We start from the raw sequence: 22,604 nt of genomic DNA, 5'->3' as shown, positions 1-22,604 counted from the left end.
GCCTATATATGAGCAAAAACGTTTCTATATTTTTTCCCAAAGAAAAAAAGAATTGTCTTCCCTTCCTCTTCATTTTGTCTTTTTTAATGCCCCAAACTCTCTCACTAGTCAAACTCTCTCAATATTCAAGCTTTAAAGGCTCTCAGTAACCAGTATCACCAGTCTTCACTACTGAACTCAACCCTTCTCTGTTCAGTTCAAACAGCAACAGATAAAAGTGGCCCAAAACAGAGAAACTCAAACATGGGGTCTGTCCAAATACCCACACTTGGCCACTAGAGAGTATGTGCACGCAAAAGGCTATAAGTGAGCACATTTTACTGGTGCAGACATGAGTATGTGTATTATGTCATTTGTACAACATTTGCAAATGTTTTTTATCATTTAGTTAAAAGCACCATCATTACTAGTAAATCGTGTTACATATATGTATATGCCTATAGGCACTGCTGTACAGACACTTAGAGGTTTATTTAAAAATGCAAAGCTTTGAAAATCAAAATAAACACTTGCATTTTTAAAACACCATAAGTGTGTCAAATTAGGTAACCAAAAGTTCTACACACACTTGGACACTTGGGCCAAATAGGAACAATCTATAGTAGACAAATGGTGAAGTGCAAAGATGGCAAGTGTGGATGGACGACGCTTTAAGATGATCAGGGATGAAACACGAGTTATGCAGTCCTGCAATATCATTAAAGCTGCTGTTTAGTTGTGAATGTTCAAATATTAGTTTAGAATGTTCAAATAATTGTTTGATTCCATAAGGTCCAAATTATAGACTAATACTGACTGACACAGAAGTCAATATGCAAATAAAGGGAAAGACGAGGGTGGACAAATACACAAGGAAGTAAAATATGAAATAGGGGTTTTCAGAACAATACACAAATGATGTGATGAGCTGAATGAGGGATGAGAGCAGATATAATAATAGCGTAGTGTAAATCTGCAGACAGAAACATCAGACTCAGGACAGAAACACACGACCTCTAAAGTAAGAACATGTTCATTCTTCAAACACAATTACACTTTCAGATGTTAATATTGTCTGAATGATTATGTTCAGTGAATTCATGCTGCTGTTCAGATACTAAATGAAATTGTCATATTTTACTCCAAAAATAATCAGGGAATGTTTGATTTCTGAGTTTTTCTATGTGTTTCTTCCTCAGAAATGGACCAAACTCTATATTTGATTCTTCTTCTCATTGGTGAGTGTGTTTGTTGTATTATTTATGGTTTATAGTTTCATCAGGTTTGACCCTGTTATGAAAAGCATTAAATCAAACACTCTCTTTCACAGCTCTCTGCTCCGTATCTGAATGTGTTCAGCGTCAGTATCACTTTATAAACGTGAACAAGACCTGGACTGAAGCTCAGAGATTCTGCAGAGAGAATTACACAGATCTGGCCACCGTTGACAACATGAACGACATGAACGAGCTGAACAAGAGTGTGAATGATGGAGGTGTTGTGAATGTCTGGATTGGGCTGCAGAAGACGAGTGTTGATAAATGGCAGTGGTCTTCAGGTGAACCTGCGCTCTATCTGAACTGGGGACCTGGACCACATGATGGAGGAGATGAGAGATGTGCTTACATTTCAAATGAAAAATGGTATGATTATCCATGTAGTACCATCCTGACTTTCATCTGCAGTTCATCTAACAGTAAGTGCAGCTCCATACAATCACAATAAACATTCATTTATAAAAGATACACCATAAACTGTACTGTAAAATCTAGTTAGTTAGTCTTACTTAAAAGCATGCAAACCAATTGCCTCAAAAAAAAAAAAAAAAAGTAAAATGAAATAGGATGTTGTATTGCCAAAAGCTTAGTTAGAATAGTTCAGTTATACAAGAGTTCCAGTAACTAAAAAAGAACTGAGAGTACTTGATATTTTACTGGGCTACTGGACAACCTGAAGGCAGAGATGAGTGTGCTATGATGAGAAATGGACAATTTCATGATTTCAAAGCACATAACATTACAATAATAATGAGCGTAAACAGCATACGGAGCTCTAGTTGTACCACCTGACTGCTGTAGATTCATTTCGGCGTTGATAGTGTTGACATAGAAACACATCAATCCGAGTCTGAGGACGTGAACAGCTCCAGGTTATCATCTCATAATTACGGTTACTCATGGTGTGAACGCAGCATGAGCTCGTTGTTCTGGTTCAGGAGGAACTGTAAAAGACGACTGCTGTGTGTTTGTGGCGCTCAGTGACTGTGTGTTTCTGCAAAGCCTTACAGAACGCGCTGATGATGTGTGACGTCTGCGCAGCAGGTGCATATGCAATGATTTATCAAAAATTAAACAAAGAATATATTTTTTTCAGGTAGGCTAGTTTTTCATTTGCATATCTTAAAGGTACAATATGTAAGATGTTTGCATTAAAATATCCCAAAATCTCAAGGCCAGTGTTATATATTTTGTTAAGTTGATTACTTACAATATCCCAAATGTTTCCAACTATTTTTAAATCGTGAGAAAATTGTGATTTTAACCAAGGAAACGGGGCGTTAGAGCAGGGGTGAGCTGGGAGTCGCCAGTCAATGCCGTCATATCCGCGTTACCCTCGGTTCCCGCTCGTACTGCGTGGAGTCCTGGACAAATGCGGAAGTTGTAGTTGTAGTTTAGTTTATTGACACTGTTTATCACATCTGGTGTTTATGGCCATTTAAATAAATATAGTGTGGCGAGCAGGACGAGGCCGAGGGCCGGGAGAGAGCGGCGCGAGGCCGGTGGCGAGATTACTGATGAGCAACGCACCGGTCTCGTATCTCTCACCGAGGAGCGGAAGCATAAAGGAAGAGCGACGACAGTGAAGAGCGAGAGAGGACAGGCCTGAACTTGTGTTGTGTTTTGTTTTATTGTTTTATCTTTTACTTTCGTTTTGTATTTGTTTTATTTTTATCATTAAAATGTGTCATGAATGTTCGCCGGTTCCCACCTCCTTCTTCCCATAACATCTGAACTTCGTTACATATAGCATGTGTTATACATAAAGATTAATCAGTATTTTGGCAAATGATGTGGGTATGTTCAAATGTACTTTTACAACAATTGTTTAGAACATGTTAAACTGTGCAGCGTTATCACAAGAATGAATGCGACAAATACAATAACATCTATGATAACCAAGTTAATTAAACTGAAACAAAATTATAATTCAAGGAAGGAAGAGGACAGGGTCGGCTTGCGGAGCTGTGGGCGTATTTATTTATAAATGAAAGAAAAACAACAACAAAAAGTCACGCACACAGCGCTGTAGCAGCAAAGTCCAAAAGTCCAATGTAACAGCGATCGTGTCCTCGCGCATCCCGCACTCGCGCTCTCAGCCCACCGATCTCCGCGTGTCTCTCTCCATGAATGAGGTTTCCGGTAACACTTTATGGTAAGGGTACATGAATTATCATGAATTCATGTATAAACTCATGCATGAAATATGCATTCATTCATGCATTAATATCTCATGAATCATCAGGAACTAACACAAGTTCAACGTTTTTCATTCATGACTTCATGGATGAACAACACCTTAATTAAAACATTAACTAAGATGAGTACATCATCATGAATTATGATTTATTACGCATGATCATGATGTTTTCTTTGTTCACACAAAAAATTGGTCTTTACCACCCATTGTGGACAAAGCTATGGTTATGGTACATGAATCATCATGAATTCATGCATAAAAAAGTATTAATTCATGCATGCAAGACTGCTCTTCGAATTATTAAAGGAATGTACAAAAATCCACATTATCTAATGCATGCATACAGGCTAGAACAGTATATCAATTAATGTGAGAACTTTTTTTCTGAATTATGATCTGAGTTTCCAAGCATGTTCATGTCTTCTTCATAGCCTGCAGGTAAATGGACAGAGCCCAAAATTGGCCAATCACAGCACATAACATATGAATTATGTTGGCGTTCAAATACTAGTCATCATTAACTAAGCTTTATTTATCAATGACTTCATCATGTGTGTGGCCCCTCAACTAAAGTGGTGACTTGGTGCTTTAAAACACTGATGAACAATGTGGCATAACTGTGAAATGACATGAATATGAACATGAAAGTTCAAGCCTTTGCAAAAAATGTAGTGGACACAAATGGACTTTGATCTTAACTTTACTGCTTTATTCATAAACGGTATAAACCAGTTAAAAACCATAAAGCTGTTTAAAAAAAATGTTTCACAAACAGCTTGATCTCTTTTTGGGTAAAGAGTCACCTTTTAATGTATGCTACTGATGTGACTCCTCCATATCATGAAATTGTAAAACAGCTTTATGGTTTTGTAAAGAGTTTTCAGATATACAGGCACTTAAAATAAAGTTCATGGTGTAGGCTATGTACTGAATTCCTTCTCAGCTCTTTCCAGCTGTTGATTTAATTGGTTTATACCGTTTGGTTTCAGAATAAAGCAATAAAGTTACATAACATTATTATGATTTTATAGCTAAAAAACGTACGTTAAACTATTTACTATTTATATATTTCATATCATAAAGAAGTTGTTTATAAGTAAATAAATTACGTTTTTGTGCTGTCCACTGTCAGTATTATACATTTCTGTGTGTATAAATATGGAAGCAGATTAGTCTCAAATATAATTCACGCAAAAAACATGATTCACAAATGTGTAGACAATTTCACATGCATGAAACCTAATTCACGTACACACAAAAAAAATCCACGTGTGTGAAAAAAATATATATTCACAAAAAGCAATTCACATGCGCAAAATAAAATTATATAATCATAAAATACATTTCACAAATGCAAAACACAATTCGTAGATATACAACTGTGCACAAAAACCTTTTAATGTTTAAAATGTACGAGTGTATCCTTGCATTTAAATGTGCAAATCGTCATTCACGTACGAATCGCCTTAGATATGTGTGTGTGTGTGGAGAGGGGCGGCCAAGATGGCGTAGTGATAAGGCGCTTTTCTTGAGTGGAGGTACTGCAACATGTTTTCTTGCAAAATTTGTGTATGTAGTGCATATTTTTCCCCCCCAATTATAAAGTGAATAATTTATGGATTTGTTACGAGAACCGAGAAAGACGATTTGAACATACAAAACAGAACTTTATTGCTGTCGTCGAACAATTCTGAAAAGTTAGCTTGCAAAAGGTCTGCTAGCAAAATGTCGATCAAAAAGCAGATGTCCGCGCTGGAAGGGATGGAAGTGGACCACGCTAAAGAAAAGCGAAAACATGAGGACACTCATTCATACGCCTGTAAAGTTGGAGGAAGATGTGAATCTTCTCCTAGTACACCAAGTAAGACCCCTGCACCAAAAAAAACAAAGAATGTTGAACCAGCCGCAGCTTCAGAGCCAAGCTTAATGGAAGTCCAGAACAACATTATACAGATTCTTTCAGAAAAAATCAACAACCGAGCAGACCACCTGGAAATAATGATAAAGAACAACTCCAAAGAAATTGAGAGCATTTGTGAAAGTTTAAACTCAATTCATTCTGATGTTATGGGTCTGAAAAAAGAAAACGAAAGTCTGAAAAAAGAAAATATGGAAATGAAAAAAAAAGCTGCAGAACTGGACCAGCGGATGAACGACCAGGAACGATACAGCCGCAGGTGGTGCCTGCGACTTCATGGGGTGGCTGAAAACTCCTCGGAAAAGGTGAAAGAGAGAGTGAAGGAGGTCTGCAGAGCCGTGGTCCCAGAGGAGCAGAGAAACGAAGTGACGGCGGCGGTGGACATCGCACACCGACTCGGCCGACTCAGAGCCGGGGAGGATCAGCGGGGGAATCCACGGCCGATCATCATCAGATTTACTTCAAGAACGGCAAGGGATCTCATTTGGAAACACGCCAGGCAGAGTCCCTTTTTGCAGACTCAAGGCTTACGCTTCAAGGAGGATCTCACAGCCGCAGACAAGGAAGCAAGGAGTCGACTGTGGCCCGCGGTGGACCAAGCCAGAAAAGAAGGCAAAGCCGCTTATTTCAGCGGGGCGAGAGCGTTCGTCGATGGCAGAGAAATACGTCCAACCTAGATGTATAACAGGTAGTTAGTTCTGAAAATGTTTACATTTTGTTTATAAAGTTTTTCAGCTTTATCCTTTTATCGTGATAAAGGAATGTTTTACGGGGACTTTAGAGTTTGATAAATAATTCCAAAGTGTGTTAGGTTTATTTAACCCAAATGTGAAAAGAGGATATGGTTTATGCAAAAGTTCCATTTAGTTATGCAAGAAGACTGTTGCCTATAGAAAACACTAAAGTTAAACTAAAGTTAAACTAGTAGGCTATTTTTGTATTTTTTTCTTATTATTTTATGTCTCTTTATGTTTGTTCTGTCAATGCCAGAGGTTTAAGAGACTTACGTAGAAGGAAAGCTTTTTTTTTGTACTGCAGAGCTAAAAATGCAGACTTTTATTTTATTCAAGAAACTCATGCATGTGCAGCAGATGAATCTTTTTGGAAGAACCAATGGGGGAGTGAAATATGGTTTTCGAATGGAGATAATCGATCAGCAGGCGTGGTTATTTTAAAAGGAAACTTTAAGGGTCAAATTCTACATAGTGAAAAAGACGTTTCAGGAAGATTAATTATTTTAGTATGTGAGTTGGAGCAGAAACAATTCATAATGGTTAATATTTATGCCACCAATGACAAAATTAGAAATCGAACTCTCTTTAAAAATGTGGAGGCAAGAATTTGTCAACTTAATTTGAAATTTTCAGAAGCTAAGGTTTTATGGGGAGGTGATTTTAATACAGTATTTGATGATAACTTGGATAGATGGCCTCCAAAACCTGCAAACATAAATTGTGAACTTAAAAATACATGTTTGCGTCTAGGACTTATGGATGTTTGGCGTGAAAGGAACAAAGCTCAGCGAATGTATACTTGGAGCAATAGAAGTCTGTCTTTGCAGTCACGCATAGATTTTTGGCTCATCTCTAATGACCTTGAAGATAAGATCAAAGATGTGATGATAGAACCAGCTGTATTAACTGACCATAAACTTATACTTATTAAAATTTACTTGAGCAATTGTTTTTCTCAGAATAATACTTCCAGTTACTGGAAACTTAACAATTCATTACTAAACAATTTAGATTTTAAACTAGAAATTAGTAGGATCATTGAAAAATTTTGGAAACAAGCTTGTAATTCGGGTAACTATGGACAAAATTGGGAACTAACAAAATTTGAAATTCGCAAGATGGCTATTAAAAAAGGGAAGTATTTAGCAAAGCAAAAAAGAGAAAATGAATCACAAGTCATTAAAGCAATATTAAATTTACAAATAAAATCCAGCGGTAATCTTAATGAACATGAGAAAGAAAATCTGATTTTATTACAAAGTAAACTAGACGACATATACATAGAAAAAACTAAAGGCGCCTTTGTTAGATCTAGATGTAAATGGATTGAAAAAGGAGAGAAAAATACAAAGTACTTTTTTGGATTAGAAAGGAGAAATGCGGAATATAATACAATACAAGTAATTTGTCAGTCAATGGAAGTATTACCAATAATCATAAGGTAATTTCAAAACATGTTGCTAGCTTTTATCAGGACTTATACTCATCCGCTTCCACAGGTTCTGGCATAGATTCTTTTTTAAATAACATCTCCACAAATTCTAAGAAAATAAATGAAGAATTTAGAGAGATTTGTGATGGAAGAATTTCCTTACCTGAACTGGTGGAATGTGTTAAACTTTTAAAAGACAATAAAACACCCGGGAATGATGGCCTAACAGGAGAATTTTATAAAGTATTTAATGACAAACTTTCTCCTTTCCTGCTATCTGTGTTTGAAGAAGCCATTGAAAAAGGTGAACTTCCTCCGACTATGAAACAGGGCGTGATTACTTTAATTCCCAAACCAAATAAGAATAAATTACACATTGAAAACTGGAGACCCATTAGTTTACTCAACAATGATGCAAAGTTATTTGCTTTAATTTTCGCCAAAAGACTTAAACATAGCCTGAACCAAATTATAGATGAAGAACAATCTGGCTTTATGCCCAAAAGACACATAAGCAATAATATACGTTTAATTTTAGACATGATAGATTACAGTGACCTCCTTCCGAATGATAGCTTCATACTATTTATTGATTTTTATAAAGCTTTTGACACCATCGAGCATAACTTTATATTAAAATCTATTTCCTTTTTTGGTTTTGGTAACTATTTTCACAAGGCAATTCAAACCTTATATAATGGGTGTTCTAGTTCTGTTAAACTGAAAACAGGCACATCAGAAAGATTTAGTATATCACGTGGTATTAGACAAGGCTGCCCGGTGTCTCCATTTTTGTTTCTCTTAGTTGCTCAGACAATGGCCACACACATAAAAATGTCTCCCTTTTTAGGAATTAATGCTGTTGGTAAAAAGTTTAAAATTTGCCAACTTGCAGATGACACAGCCATCTTTTTAAGTGACCGGAACCAAATTGGGACTGCAGTAAATAGTATCAAAACATTTAGTAATGTATCAGGATTGGTAATGAACATTAATAAATCAGTGTTGTTCCCCCTGAAAAATTGCAATCTGGCCAGTCTTGACGGAATACCAATTAATGAAAAAGTGACATATCTTGGAATTGTAATTTGTAAAAATAAAGAGGAACGTCATAAGTTACATTTTGATCCAATTGTTAAAAAAATACAATCTAAACTAAATTCATGGTTAATGAGAGACTTGTCTCTATTTGGCAGGGTCTTAATATCAAAGGCAGAAGGTATATCACGCTCTGTATATGTTGCCTTATCGCTGGATATCCCAAAAAATACAATTAAAGAATTGGATAAAATACTGTATGATTATATTTGGAGGAAAAAAACCCATTATCTCAAAAAAGATGTTATCACAGGATGTAGAGACCAAGGTGGTCTGGAAGTGTTGGATTTTCATACTATAAATAATACTTTTAAAATTAAATGGATTATAGAATTCTTGAAAAGCCCTGACAGCATCTGGAACGCTTTTCCATCATATTTGGTTAATACTCTTGGTGGCATAAATTTTCTACTGAAATGTAATTTTTCTATTGATAAAATTCCCTTGAAATTAGCTGACTTCCACAAACAAGCCCTTCTATCTTGGATATTGATCTATAAACACAACTTTAGTCCACATAGATACTTTATTTGGAATAACAAGGAAATCCTTTATAAAAAGAAGTCTCTGTTTTGTCGGCCATGGGTTGATAGAGGAATTCTGTTGGTAGGACAGTTACTGAACAAAGATGGTTTGCTCATGTCATATTCAGAATTTCTTCAAAATTTTAACTTTCCAGTGACACCAAAAGAATACGCAGTTGTATTTGATGCAATCCCTACAGGTTCGCTTCAAATTCTAAAACACATATCATTCACAGATATTAGTGTTGAATTTAATAGAATTTTTATCGGAGATACAGACATTACAAAAAAAGAATACACCAATAAATATATTAGAAATCAAATTTCGTGCTCGGTTCCTCCTGCTGCAAAGTTTTTTTGGTATTCAACCATGGGTGATTTAAATTGGAAAAAGGCAAATACTACTATTTATAAATACTGTATTAATAACAAAATAAAAGAAGTTTCATTTAAAATTTTACATCAAATTTATCCTGTTAAAGATACGTTAAGAAGATTTAAAATAAACATAGAAGAGTCTTGTGTTTTTTGCCAATCAAATAAGGAGACTATTTTTCATTTATTTTATCACTGTATGTACACAAAAAAATTTTGGTCTGATTTGGAAGAATATATAATCACAAAATTGAATGTAAACATCAGAATCAATATTTTTGATGTCATGTTATATTTTGATTTATGTGGTTTGTCCAAAAAATTAATTTTTGTTATTCAACTGTTTATTATCCTTGGAAAATACCATATTCACAAATGTAAATGGTCTAATTCACAACCTTGTTTTAAGGCATTTCATCTGGACTTTAAATCATATTACAAAACATTAGAAAACATGCAAAATATGAAGGCTACCAAAACATTTCATCTCCTGAAGGATCTGCATAATTTTTAATTTTCCCCTTCTATATATTAATTAATATGTTGTTATCCTCTGGTCGGTACTGTACATTTCATTTTGCTGAGCAGGTTGCATAGTATTTAGTGTTCTCTGTACCTATTGTACTGTGTATTGCTCATAATAAAGTTCGTAAAAAAAATAAATAATGTGTGTGTGTGTGTTTTTGAGACTTTCCTGGTAGCATAACACTCGTAACACAGAGCAGTCGTACTCTTTAGCCAATCAGATTTAAGCTTATCAATCGACCAATCAGTATCACGTGAGGGCGGGCCTACCTACATGTTACATCATCAGCTTTCGACCAGTTCATGGCTGAGCAGAGGTAAGTGAAGTTAATCGTTCATTTCTGTGTTAACTGAAGTTAAAGAAGCTTGAGATCAGTTGAAGCAATAGTTTATGAACTATTAACTGATAGTTTAACCCATATCGTGTCAAAAATGAAGAAGAATGATGCTTGTTTTGTTGTATTTTAGCTGAAGGTACAGACAGCTCTCACAGCTACAATCACGCTAATGATTGCAAAACAATCATCTGTGGTCAATACCCATCGAGATTGTTCTTTAAATAGTGAATAGACCTATTTTAATGAGCAGCCAGTGTTTTTTGCCATTTGTGTATGATGTTAAATTATTATTAACACTTGTTTCCCTGCATTTTTCAGGATTACTCACCTTTGGTGTGACATCTGGATAGCAGTCACGAACATCTTAATTCATGTTGTTTCTTTATTCTCTTTTATACTTTTTTTTGTATTTATGTCTTAATTGGTAACACTTTATTAAAACGTTTCATTAGTTAACATGAACTAATAATGAACTGCACGTGAACAGCCTTTATTATTTTTTGTTAATGTTAACATTTACTAATACTTCATTAAAATCTTGTTAACATTAGTAAATGCACTGTAAACTAACAATGAACAGCTGTATCTTTAACTAACGTTAACAAAGATTAACAAACACAGCAACAAATGTATTGCTCATGGTTATTTAATACATGAACTAATGTTAACTTAGTTATTGTACCTTATTGTAGAGTGTTACCAATATATTCAACATGCATTTCCTTATGCTGTATTGTAATCTCAAGGTTTTTAAATAAGGTTTTTTATTGTCATCTTAAGGTCTCACAGGACAATATTGTGAAGCATTAATTTTACTTTGCCTAGTAAAATAGGCAAATCTGATTTTATGCTGATAAGACAAAGGTACTTATCATAGAGAGGCAATTAAGATTATGCGACTAAGATTACTCAGTAAACTCTATTCAAATACCATCACTTAATTTCCCACATCCTCTGTCTGCAGCTCTTGTACTATAGGGTTTTAGTACTTTAAATATCAGGACAAAATCTTGTATGTCCTAACAGAGAGGTCTACTGATGACCGGACTGAACACAATTCATTTTTTAACTTTTCACTTGATGTATTGCACTTATATTTATATACTTAGTATACAAAGTACACTCTGACTGGATCTCACAACTCTGGAAGAGACGTATATTTCTCTCTACTGAATATTGTGCTTCACACTTAAGACTGTCAGTTCATTATCTTCATATGTAACAGGAACATTAATCATGATCAAGTCATTTTATATATTTTATTCCCAAAGGATTCGGAAACTTTCAAATTAATAAAACGTGTACATCAAATTGAACTATGTCTGAATCTTTTAATTCTTACAAGAACATTTAATAATGCATGCATAGCAAGGCTTTATTCCTAAAGCGTGTACATATAGTCCGCAGGAGACAAATTAATACAGTAACAATGCATCACTTTCAACCACTTGTTGAAACAACTGTCAAAATGGATGGCTTGCAACATGACTGTTTTCAAAGAATTACAGTAGAAATGGTAAGATCACAGTACTGGTTGTCTGCAACTTCATACATCATCTGTCTTGGAAATCTGAAACAATAAAACTACATAATATATGCAGATCAAAACATGTCTCCTATATGTGCACGTCAGTATACATTATCATCAGTTGAATGTGTGGTGGACAGGACATGAACATCCATCAATACTAAAAATAAATGTTTATATTCACATGTGGACTAAACAGCAGTTAATAAACTATTGCTTCAACTGATCTCTAACTTCTAAACACAGAAATGAACGATTAACTGCACCTACCTCTGCTCAGCCATGAACTGGTCGAAAGCTGATGACGTAACATGCAGGTAGGCCCGCCCTCACGTGATACTGATTGGTCGATTGATAAACTTAAATCTGATTGGCTAAAGAGTACGACTGCTCTGTGTTACGAGTGTTATGCTGCCAGTAAAGTCTCAAAAACACACACACACATATCTAAGGCAATTCGTACGTGAATGACGATTTGCACATTCAAATGCAAGGATACACTCGTACATTTTAAACATTCAAAGGTTTTTGTGCACAGTTGTATATCTACGAATTATGTTTTGCATTTGTGAAATGTATTTTATGAGTATATAATTTTATTTTGCGCATGTGAATTGCTTTTTGTGAATATATATTTTTTTTCACGCATGTGGATTTTTTTTGTGTGTACGTGAATTAGGTTTCATGCATGTGAAATTGTCTACGCATTTGTGAATCATGTTTTTTGCGTGATTTATATTTGAGACTAATCTGCCTCCATATATAAAACGTAAATAAATGTACGTATGGTAGAACTACACTTTACGTAAAAATACACACGTATTCTCATGAGATCACGTTGCAAGTTAAGATCAAAGTCCATTTGTGTCCACAGTACATTGTTTGCAAAGGCTTGTAAAAAAGCCTTTTAACAAGTAAGGCCTATCAATAATTATTTATTTGTTATATTATCTGCAATAAAAATCCGTGCTGCAGGACTATCCATTTATTTACCCTATATTCAGTTTAATTTTCTATTGATTATAGATAGAAATATAGGCTTTATTTATTAAAATTAAACTGCATGTTTCCATTGATTGTGAAGCTAGACATTGAAAATTGCAGATCAAGCGCATGGGGCTAAATGTTTTTTCTTGTTATGAATTGTATCCTATTTTCCGTTATTACAGTTAACTACGCGAAGTGATATGGAACTGTAATGCGGTCAAGACCTGCCTGGAACTACTTTAGCTGTGCATTTCCCTGAAAATAATGCACACCTTAGAACGTTCGTCAACCAATCAGATTCAAGCATTCAACGGCCCTGTAGTATAAAGATAAATAATGCTTAGTTAATGATGACTACTGTATTTGAATGCCAACAGAATTCGTATGTTATGTGCTGTGATTGGCCAATTTTGCAGGCTATGAAGAAGACATGAACATGCTGGATAACTCAGATCATAATGAAAACACATTGTTCATCAGTGTTTCAAAGCACCAAGTCACCACTTTAGTTGAGGGGCCACACACATGATGAAGTCATTGATAAATAATGCTTAGTTAATGATGACTAGTATTTGAACGCCAACATAATTCATATGTTATGTGCTGTGATTGGCCAATTTTGGGGTCTGTCCATTTACCTGCAGGCTATGAAGAAGACATGAACATGCTTGGAAACTCAGATCATAATTCAGAAAAAAAGTTCTCACATTAATTGATATACTGTTCTAGCCTGTATGCATGCATTAGATAATGTGGATTTTTGTACATTCCTTTAATAATTCGAAGAGTAGTCTTGCATGCATGAATTAATACTTTTTTATGCATGAATTCATGATGATTCATGTACCATAACCATAGCTTTGTCCACAATGGGTGGTAAAGACCAATTTTTTGTGTGAACAAAGAAAACATCATGATCATGCGTAATAAATCATAATTCATGATGATGTACTCATCTTAGTTAATGTTTTAATTAAGGTGTTGTTCATCCATGAAGTCATGAATGAAAAACGTTGAACTTGTGTTAGTTCCTGATGATTCATGAGATATTAATGCATGAATGAATGCATATTTCATGCATGAATTTATACATGAATTCATGATAATTCATGTACCCTTACCGTAAAGTGTTACCAGGTTTCCCCGTCCCTTATGTGCGATCTCTCCACGCCAATCACTGAAACAAGACACAGGTGTTTGTCATTTGCACTTGACCCACTTACGCCGCACCTGTCTCCCGATCCTCTCTCCCGTCACAGACTTCGCTAGATCACGCCCCCCTTGCCATATAAAACTTACTTTTCTTGCGGTTAATTCATTTTAATGAAATAAAAGCATGTCATTAAACGCAACATTTATAAAAATAGAACTTTACCTCATCATGAACATGATTTTTCGATTCCCATCCCAGACAGCAACATAGTATCAGCCCAGATCCGGCCCAAATCTGGTTCATGTGGATTTCACACGGTCCAGATGTGGGCCGGATCTGGGCCGACACTGTGTTGCTGTCTGGGATCTGACTGATTTACATCCACGGTGGAGTTGAAAACGACAGCTCCCATCATTCCACGCTCCTTCACATCGTCATCAAGCTACACCGGTGTTGTTGTTTGGAATGTAGCAAAATGTAGAAAATCTTGCATATTGTACCTTTAAGTGCAGAAAAATATATAAATCCAGAGGTTTTGTAGACACATTTGCAAATGTTTATATATATATAAAAAATAAAAAAAATGCTTAAAAAGAAGAATACACAAACTTTATGTAAACTGATAAACTGTTTGCAGATATTCTCTTTGTCAAGTATTCTAGGTCAATTTGTTTTTAAGCCAGATTACAAAACTACCACAAACCCCTATTGTTACAAAAATGATAATCAAGGTAAATTAATTGACTCACTGTATTCAAATGAGTAAAACAGAGCAGTATTATTACTCACATCATCACTATTCCTCCTTTTCAGATATCTGAAAAATGCCACTACATTAAGCAGCCTTTCATGCTAAAATGCTGAACTGTTTTATCTTCAATCATGGAGGTCTGCGCAATCGGGCCGTTTTGTCTATGGTGCACACTAGGGATGTTTGGACTCCAATATTATTTATTTTTATTTTTTTAAAGAAGGTCTTAAACACTTTATTATCTTTTACCTCTATAGTTGTAGACTGAATTTAGTTTAAAGAAGATCTAGCCTACATTTCTCTTTTTCATTAATGGAGATATGGAAAATATGCCATGCTTTAGTTTAGTGGATGATTTCTGTCCCCTAGTGGAAAACAAAGACCTTTAAAAGGAAAATGACAATGAAATTACCACTATAACCAGTAGATGGCAGCAGAGGACTCGTTTGCTCTTTAAAAAACAAGCTCTTTAATTAACAAAAGTTTATGATATTTGCATGTTTTGTCCATCAAGATCACAGATGAACACAACTTTTATGAATTTTGAAGCATAAATGCAGTCGCCAGAAGTAAAAAGCTAAAGTTTGGCTATAAACGAACTACACAATGGTCCCACAAATTCAAGACTATCATCACTAAAGCTTCTGACAACTCTTTCAGTTTTAATCTAAAATCATGTTCCCAGAACATCGAGTTGGAATATAGTTTATAAGAGCACAATTATAAGCATAATGAGTGTAAAAGCGATCTGTTCGGCGTGATGACGTTTAATCTCCGACAGCCTCTGTAGTCCCATTTAGCCACTTGTTAGCAACAGCCTTTTACAAGACATGTAACAGCTTCAAAAAATCAGGAGTGACGTAATATTGATGTATTTTATGTCGTAGAATAAAACGTTCACCACAGACCTTATTTCAGCCATTTAACCAAAATCCCATTCAAAAAACCCATTGACTTCGGGACGATGGAACCAGAAGTGCTAAAATGCTAAACTCTACAATAAAACTGATTTTTAAACATTGCTAAAGGACAATGTGGAAAAAAAAATGTATTACAAAAATCTTTAAAGCTGCTAAAATTACCCAGAAAACACAAACTTGTTTTCTTCTTCTGGTCTGTGTTGCTGTGGGTCTATTAGTCTGCATTTACACTACAGCACTAAATGCACAGGTTTATTTTGACAAATGTTTTGTCCCGTCCGTCGCTACGGTTATAACTGTCAATCATAACAATTTCAGGAGTGAGTGAGGAACAATGTAACGGATTCATACCCGTAATTATATATTTTTTTCTTGTCAATTTGGAGTGCAGTTTTCATACTCTATGCTTTACCTATCCTGTTATATAAAGTCCCTTCCATTTCTGGCCTCGCCCTGTGTGTGTGTGTGTGTGTGTGTGTGTGTGTGTGTGTGTGTGTGTGTGTGTGTGTGTGTGTGTGTGTGTGTGTGTGTGTGTGTGTGTGTGTGTGTGTGTGTGTGTGTGTGTGTGTGTGTGTGTGTGTGTGTGTGTGTGTGTGTGTGTGTGTGTGTGTGTGTTTGTTTAAGTTTCCTCAGAAATACTTCCATATTAATTTTTTCCTTACAAATTATATTATCAGCATAACAATTTGAGTAAATGTAACTGTGTAAAATATAATAACATCATTATTGTATGTAATTCATGTAATTTGCTAGTGAATATAGAACAGACTGTGGATAAATGTCACACTTTCAATGTTGAGTCAATTTCTGTGTAGAAAAAACATTTTCTGAAAAAAGGAACAAACTGATTTTTTTGTTTTTTTTTTCTTAAAGCGCACACAGGACTCGTCTTTGTCAATCAGATAATGAGTTGGAGAGGCGCTCAGAGTTACTGCAGACAGAATCACATTGATCTGGTCAGTGTGAGGAACCAGAATGAGAGTCAACAGGTTAAGAATTTCATTAGTGGTCTTTCATTATTAGGATCACAGATCTGGATCGGTCTGTTCAGAGACTCATGGCAGTGGTCAGATCACAGGAACTCCTCATTCAGATACTGGAATACTGGTGAACCTAATAATGTTGGAGGAAATGAAAAGTGTACAGTGATCAGACCAAACGCTCTGGGACAATGGTTAGACTTCTCTTGCATCAACCAATTTCCTTTTGTGTGTCATGAAGGTGAGCAGATCCTCACAAACACACACAATCCATCCATCACCTCCAGATCTCTTAAAGTTCACGCTACATGTCTGACATGACAGATTCCTCCAGTGTTTGTTCTGCATGTTGTTTTTGATCAGTCTCTCTCTAGTTTTTGCTTGTGGTTTGTTTTGTGTCCAGATAAACTGATTCTGATCAACGAGACTCTGACGTGGCCTGAAGCTCTGAGATACTGCAGACAGAATTATACGGATCTGGTCTCGGTTCAGTCAGAGGAGATGCAAGAGGAGGTGATGAATGTGGTTAAACGTGCGTCTACTGAGGCGGTGTGGTTGGGTTTACGTCACTCCTGTATTTTGGGCATCTGGTACTGGTTGATCGGAGAGACCGTGTGCTTTCATAACTGGGCTCCAGGAGAGGAGAACTGTGTGTCTGGAGTGAGATCTGGAGCAGTTCAGTCTGGAGGAGATCAGCGCTGGATCAGCCGTCCTGAACACGACAAACTCAACTTCATCTGCAGCAGATATTAGGAGTGAAGGATATGTTTGTGTTCTTACATAACTGGAGAATGTTTTTTAACTGGCAAAAACCTTTTTGAATTGTTTTAATCATCAGGTAATGTGCTTATATCAGTACAATGAAATTAATGTATGTCATTTAAAAGTATCATATGAGTCTTATTACTATCAATGTAATGTTCTTTGGGTATTTAAAATACTAATGTGCACTATATGTTTTAAAGACCCCATGACATCAACATGAGTTTTCATCTGTGACCGTTCAGTCAAACATACTTGCTGTTAAATATAAAGTAGAAGATCATGATTCGAGGATGTGGCTCAAAGTATATTGGCTGTTATAAATAAAAGCAAAGCACAAGCCACGTCAGTTGATTTCATGGGATCTTGTTATTCTGGTGGTGTGGCTTCTTTCTTCTCCTCACTCCTGTGTTTTGCACTAGTCATATATTTGCAAATTACTTGTTTAAAATATGATTGTGAGCATCTATATGTGTCTCAATAAAATGAAATATGGTTTATTCTTAAAGAGAAAAATAAAGTTGAGTATAAAGTATCTTGCAACCTGTAATGTGTGTTCAACAACACCAGCTCAAATACAAATATTTACAAACAGAACTTTTGTGTTGTGACATTTATAAAACACAAATATATAATTTCAATTGAAAAAATGTAAACATTCTTTCAACTTAATTTTTATTAACAACTCAACATTCTACACTGTAAAATCCTCAGTGTTAAATGGAAACTGAATGTCTGTATGGCGATAAACTTCTGCTACAGGTTCCACAGTCCCAACTGAATTGAAAGGCGATCGGTTCGATAGTCGGATCAAGGTTATAGAATAATACCGCTGTCCTTCCGCTCTGCCCCGACTCTGAGTGCTTTTAAAACAGCTTTGAAGAAGTACTTTTTTATCTTGGCTTTTGAGTCTGACCCAGGAGAGAACTACATTTTGGTCTTTTATGTAGTTATTGTTTACTGTGTTTTGTTTGGTTTTATGATTTTTTTTATTGTATTGTACTGCACTTTGGGCTGCACTCTTTATTTGGGCTGCATATTTATTCAAATCAACTGAGTCCTGTTCACTACACTTCCCAGAATCCTCCTTGTCTCCACACCTGAACTCTCTGTAGTCTGTAGGTTTGAATGATTTTCAAACCTGAACCAAACATATTTTTATTCGAAAATCAACAGTATTTCATTAGTCTTTAGTCTGTCAAAAAAAAACAAAAAAAACAACAACATTAAAATCATGACCTCAAATGTCATTGTGCAAAAAACAAAAACAATGACTGTTGTAACAGTACGTAAATCAGACCTTTCAGGCTATAGCCTAACGCTAATAAGCCTTATGCCAAAATGATTATTACAACTAAATTGTCGGTCATTAACTAAATAATTGTGTAGATGATTTGCTTTGTGTAACCCGACATCAGACATTAGTCCAAGTATTTTTTGCACACAGTGCCGCGACCAATCAATCACTCTTTACGACTGGCTGCACATTCACTGTCCTCTCAGCTGCTGCAACTCACACTCGCTTATCAATGCATATCTAAATTCGCGCTTACGGTATCTTTGTAGAACTTCAAAAAAGAGACAAAAAAGATGCTGCAGCCAATGAGCAGCCGGCGGGGGGTGCAGGACGACTCGACCTCCACGGACAGTTTTTAATGTTTTATCAGACAATAACTACTCAAGATTTTGCTTTAGTATAATTTTCGAGACAATTAGGGCCGGATTCAGGATTTGGGACAACAGCTTAGATTTCGGGACTGTCCTGAATTTTTCAGGATGTCTGGTCACCCTATTTAAAGGTTACGTCTTATTTGTGGTGTATGCTGTGGGTTTTCTTCTGTTTTCCTGACCCTCCTGCAGTCTTGAGGAGAGCTATTTCCTACTTATGTGGATTTTATTATGGACACAGTTTAACATTTGATGGTCTGTGTTGTAGCAATAAAATTTAGATTATTATTTTTTTTTTACAAAACTACATTTGTTGCCTAGAATCAAGTATTGTGATCTGTGGAGGGCTCCTCCTGCCTTAAATAAGGAGATGGCATAGTCAGCTTATATTTCCTACACTACACAAGCTTAATTGTTAGGCTATTTGCTAGTTTGACATGACAGAAGAAAACAGAAAGGTTTTGTGTAGGCTGTCAATGTTTTTATCTTTCATCAGCTTGAAAAAAAAAAAAATCGTTCTGAAAGTGATTCCAACGATATTATTCCTCTGTGCTACTATCGCTATAGTTGTGATGTAAGGTGTGTTGGACAGCGACTGCGGATGGATGTAACCGATCGGTGAGAGTTGCCGCGTGCATAGTGCAATTCACAATGCATCTCTATCAACAGACCATACGTTTCGCTTGCCCATACAGACTACTACGTAGCCAGCCATCACATTTAAACAGTCTTCAGAGTCCAGTAAAGAAATGTGAGCTTACCGGTAGCCCTTTTGATCTTTTCCTTTCCCCATGAGTTTTAATTCTGTGATTCTTTAGCGATTTCTTCTTTCTTCTGCTGTTCTTAGCAGCGTTGCAAACCTGAACAAACTCGTGCCGCTTCTATTGTCTGAAGGTTTCTGGCGTGTACTGCTAATTAGTCTAATTTCGCTCACCTGCTGAGGCGCGCTGCGGAGCTGCACGCTCCCTGTTACGCGCATGTAGAAGCAAGGCCGCTGTCACATGCACCCGCACGCAGACACACCTCCCGGCAGATCGCCGCAACAGTGACCAAGAAGCTGGTGAAAAGGTGGGATGATAATGCGGTTGAGTCTCTACATGGCTTGAGGAAGCCACTGAAGTGGTTACCCACTATATCACTGTAGCGTCTGGACCAATCGGACACACACAAATTATTCATTTATTTAATGAATAATCCAGCAAACTCGCTGTGAAACCTTCACCAAAAACTAACATCCCAAATGAGGCTAACACACTGGCAGGACGGTGTCTTGTTACAGGGAACACAGAGAGTTTTTACGATCAGATAAGGTTTTAAGGGTGTTAAAGAATGTGGCCAAATGCAAGAGAAAGACCATGGAAAGACAAACAATCTGCTAAACAGACTCTCCTGCATTCATTTATTGATGAATTGACTAACATGAAATTAACATGCATTCCAGAACATTTTGAGAATGATTTACTGTTATGTGTTTTGTCTTTTAATAATTCTGTTGATACTATGATCTCTTTGACACTATGTAGTTATTACAGGACTGACGGTCAATGTAACCCACTTATACCATGTTTGGTCTCGATAAATTGGTACTCTGAAGATCGAAATGATTGTGTACATGATATGCCAATAGCTGTGCAACTTATTAGTATTACAAGAATCTTTCATAGTTGTGTCATCAAACACCAATTCAGCATGCCAGCCCGAGTGAGCACGCTTAAGACAAAGGCTTGTAAATCCTGGTGACAGAGGAAACTCCCGCCAGAAATTCTACCCTTCTCATTGGGTGAACCAGCCTGCATAGGGCTGTCCTGTGTCAAGCTTTAAAAAGGCCTTTCCACTAGATCAGCCCTCTTCTTGTGTTTGTGCTGCTGGCCTCCACTGTTCTCCTCGCGTTGGGGGCCCCTCCCCCACCACTGGGGCCCATGGCCCTGGATCCAGCAGGCCAGAGCACTGCCAGCCATGCTTTCACGCTCCCCAGAGGGAGATAGACTGCCTTTTCTTCAATCCAGAAAAACTGCAACTTTACCATCATTGAATTGGCAACGATCAACTCCTTGCCTTCCTGGCACTTCAGGAGGCCGCACCAGCCAGTGTGCACTCAGCAGGCCAGGACAGCAGGCTTCGACTCACCACAGCCATGTGCTCGAAGCCACCATGCAAGCTCCGACCCACAACAGCGTCAGAACCACAAGATGGCAACTTGCACCATGACTTTTGACCCTCACGGACCCACCAACGGACTCAGTTTTCAACCACTTCAAGAATTGTCCACGATTTGCAACTGACCATGCAAGTATTTAATGAGGTGCTATGAAATAAGCTGATGGTTCTTTTCATACTGAAATAGATCTTATTCCATAGTTCTATTTCCTGTTTCCGGTTCCACATCACTCACCCCTTTACCTATGCATGTATGTATGGATGTATGAATGTATTTATGTTTGTTTAGTGTTAGTTCTGTTTGTGATTTAGTTAATAAAACTTGTGCACAATTATGATTTTGATTTCTGATCCTCTGTTTGCATACAAAGTCCCTTTTTTGATCCTGTTACATACTCTAATTGCCGTACACGATAAGAAATAATAATTTTTCAGTGACCCTGAAAGATACATTTTTCCTGGAATAAATGAATAATCAAAGAGTTCATTGGAACTGATTAATTGATTGTAATATTAATTTGGCTTACCTCAAAGTTAATCTAATTAACTGACCTTGGATTATTATTAATATTTCCCCTTTGAGCTAATATTGTTACATCACCTTCTGTGAGGATATGATTGTCCCGCAAAAGGTATTCTCTAACAATAAACCCTGGATTACAAAAGCACTGAAAACCACTCTTAATGAAAAAAGAAAATAGCATTCAACTTAGGAAACAGAATTGAGTCCAAACTCATCTAAAATAGACTGAAAAAAAGAAAAAAATCAAATCTGGAGTTGCGGCAGGAGGAAGTGGAACTCATGCTGAAGAGGATGAAACCTAACAAAGCACCAGGACCTGATCAGATCTGTGGTTGGTTACTAAAGGCCTGTTGCAGCCAGCTGGCAGGTGTCTTCTGTTATCTGTTCAGTCGCTCTCTCTCAGAACATTCAATTCCATCAACCTGGAAATCCTCAGTCATCTGCCCAATAGCCAAAAAGAGCAATCCCACTTGCAACAATGATTACCGGCCTGTGGCATTAACATCTCTGGTAATGAAAGGCTTTGAAAGGCTTATTCCTTCCCAGCTTCAGGAGGAGGTCAGTTTGTACGTTGACCCCCTTCAGTTTGCATACAAACGGCACAGAGGTGTGGATGATGCCATATTAACACTGCTACATGGCACTTATTCCTATCTTGAAAAGCCCAGGTCATTCATTAGACTGGTATTTGTGGATTTCTCGAGTGCTTTTAATACAGTGCAACCTCACCTGATGGGACAAAAATTGCTCCAAATGGGCGTGAACCCGCACCTTA

General features: G+C 36.5%; 1 protein-coding gene across 1 annotated transcript; it reads left to right on the top strand.

The window, feature by feature from the left end:
* The first annotated feature begins 886 nt into the window (after window positions 1–886).
* Window positions 887–18,070, top strand: LOC311080123 (C-type mannose receptor 2-like). Its single transcript, XM_084109899.1, has 5 exons — window positions 887–1,000; window positions 1,179–1,217; window positions 1,310–1,675; window positions 16,613–16,960; window positions 17,123–18,070. Exons 2-5 carry the CDS (start codon window positions 1,181–1,183, stop codon window positions 17,470–17,472), a joined length of 1,101 nt encoding a protein of 366 aa, XP_083966025.1. The 5' UTR covers window positions 887–1,000; window positions 1,179–1,180; the 3' UTR covers window positions 17,473–18,070.
* Window positions 18,071–22,604: the final 4,534 nt, after the last annotated feature.

This window comes from Abramis brama, assembly GCF_963993115.1.
Source record: "Abramis brama genome assembly, chromosome: 3".
NCBI lineage: Eukaryota > Metazoa > Chordata > Actinopteri > Cypriniformes > Leuciscidae > Abramis > Abramis brama.
This window is presented reverse-complemented; position numbering and strand designations above follow the sequence as displayed.

Excerpts from the sequence above, each read along its gene's own strand:
- LOC311080123 (XM_084109899.1), top strand. The coding sequence starts at position 1,181 with ATGGACCAAACTCTATATTTGATTCTTCTTCTCATTG. Across the intron at positions 1,218-1,309 it reads TTTGATTCTTCTTCTCATTG|CTCTCTGCTCCGTATCTGAA; the intron begins GTGAGTGTGTTT and ends TCTCTTTCACAG. Across the intron at positions 1,676-16,612 it reads CATCTGCAGTTCATCTAACA|CGCACACAGGACTCGTCTTT; the intron begins GTAAGTGCAGCT and ends TTTTTCTTAAAG.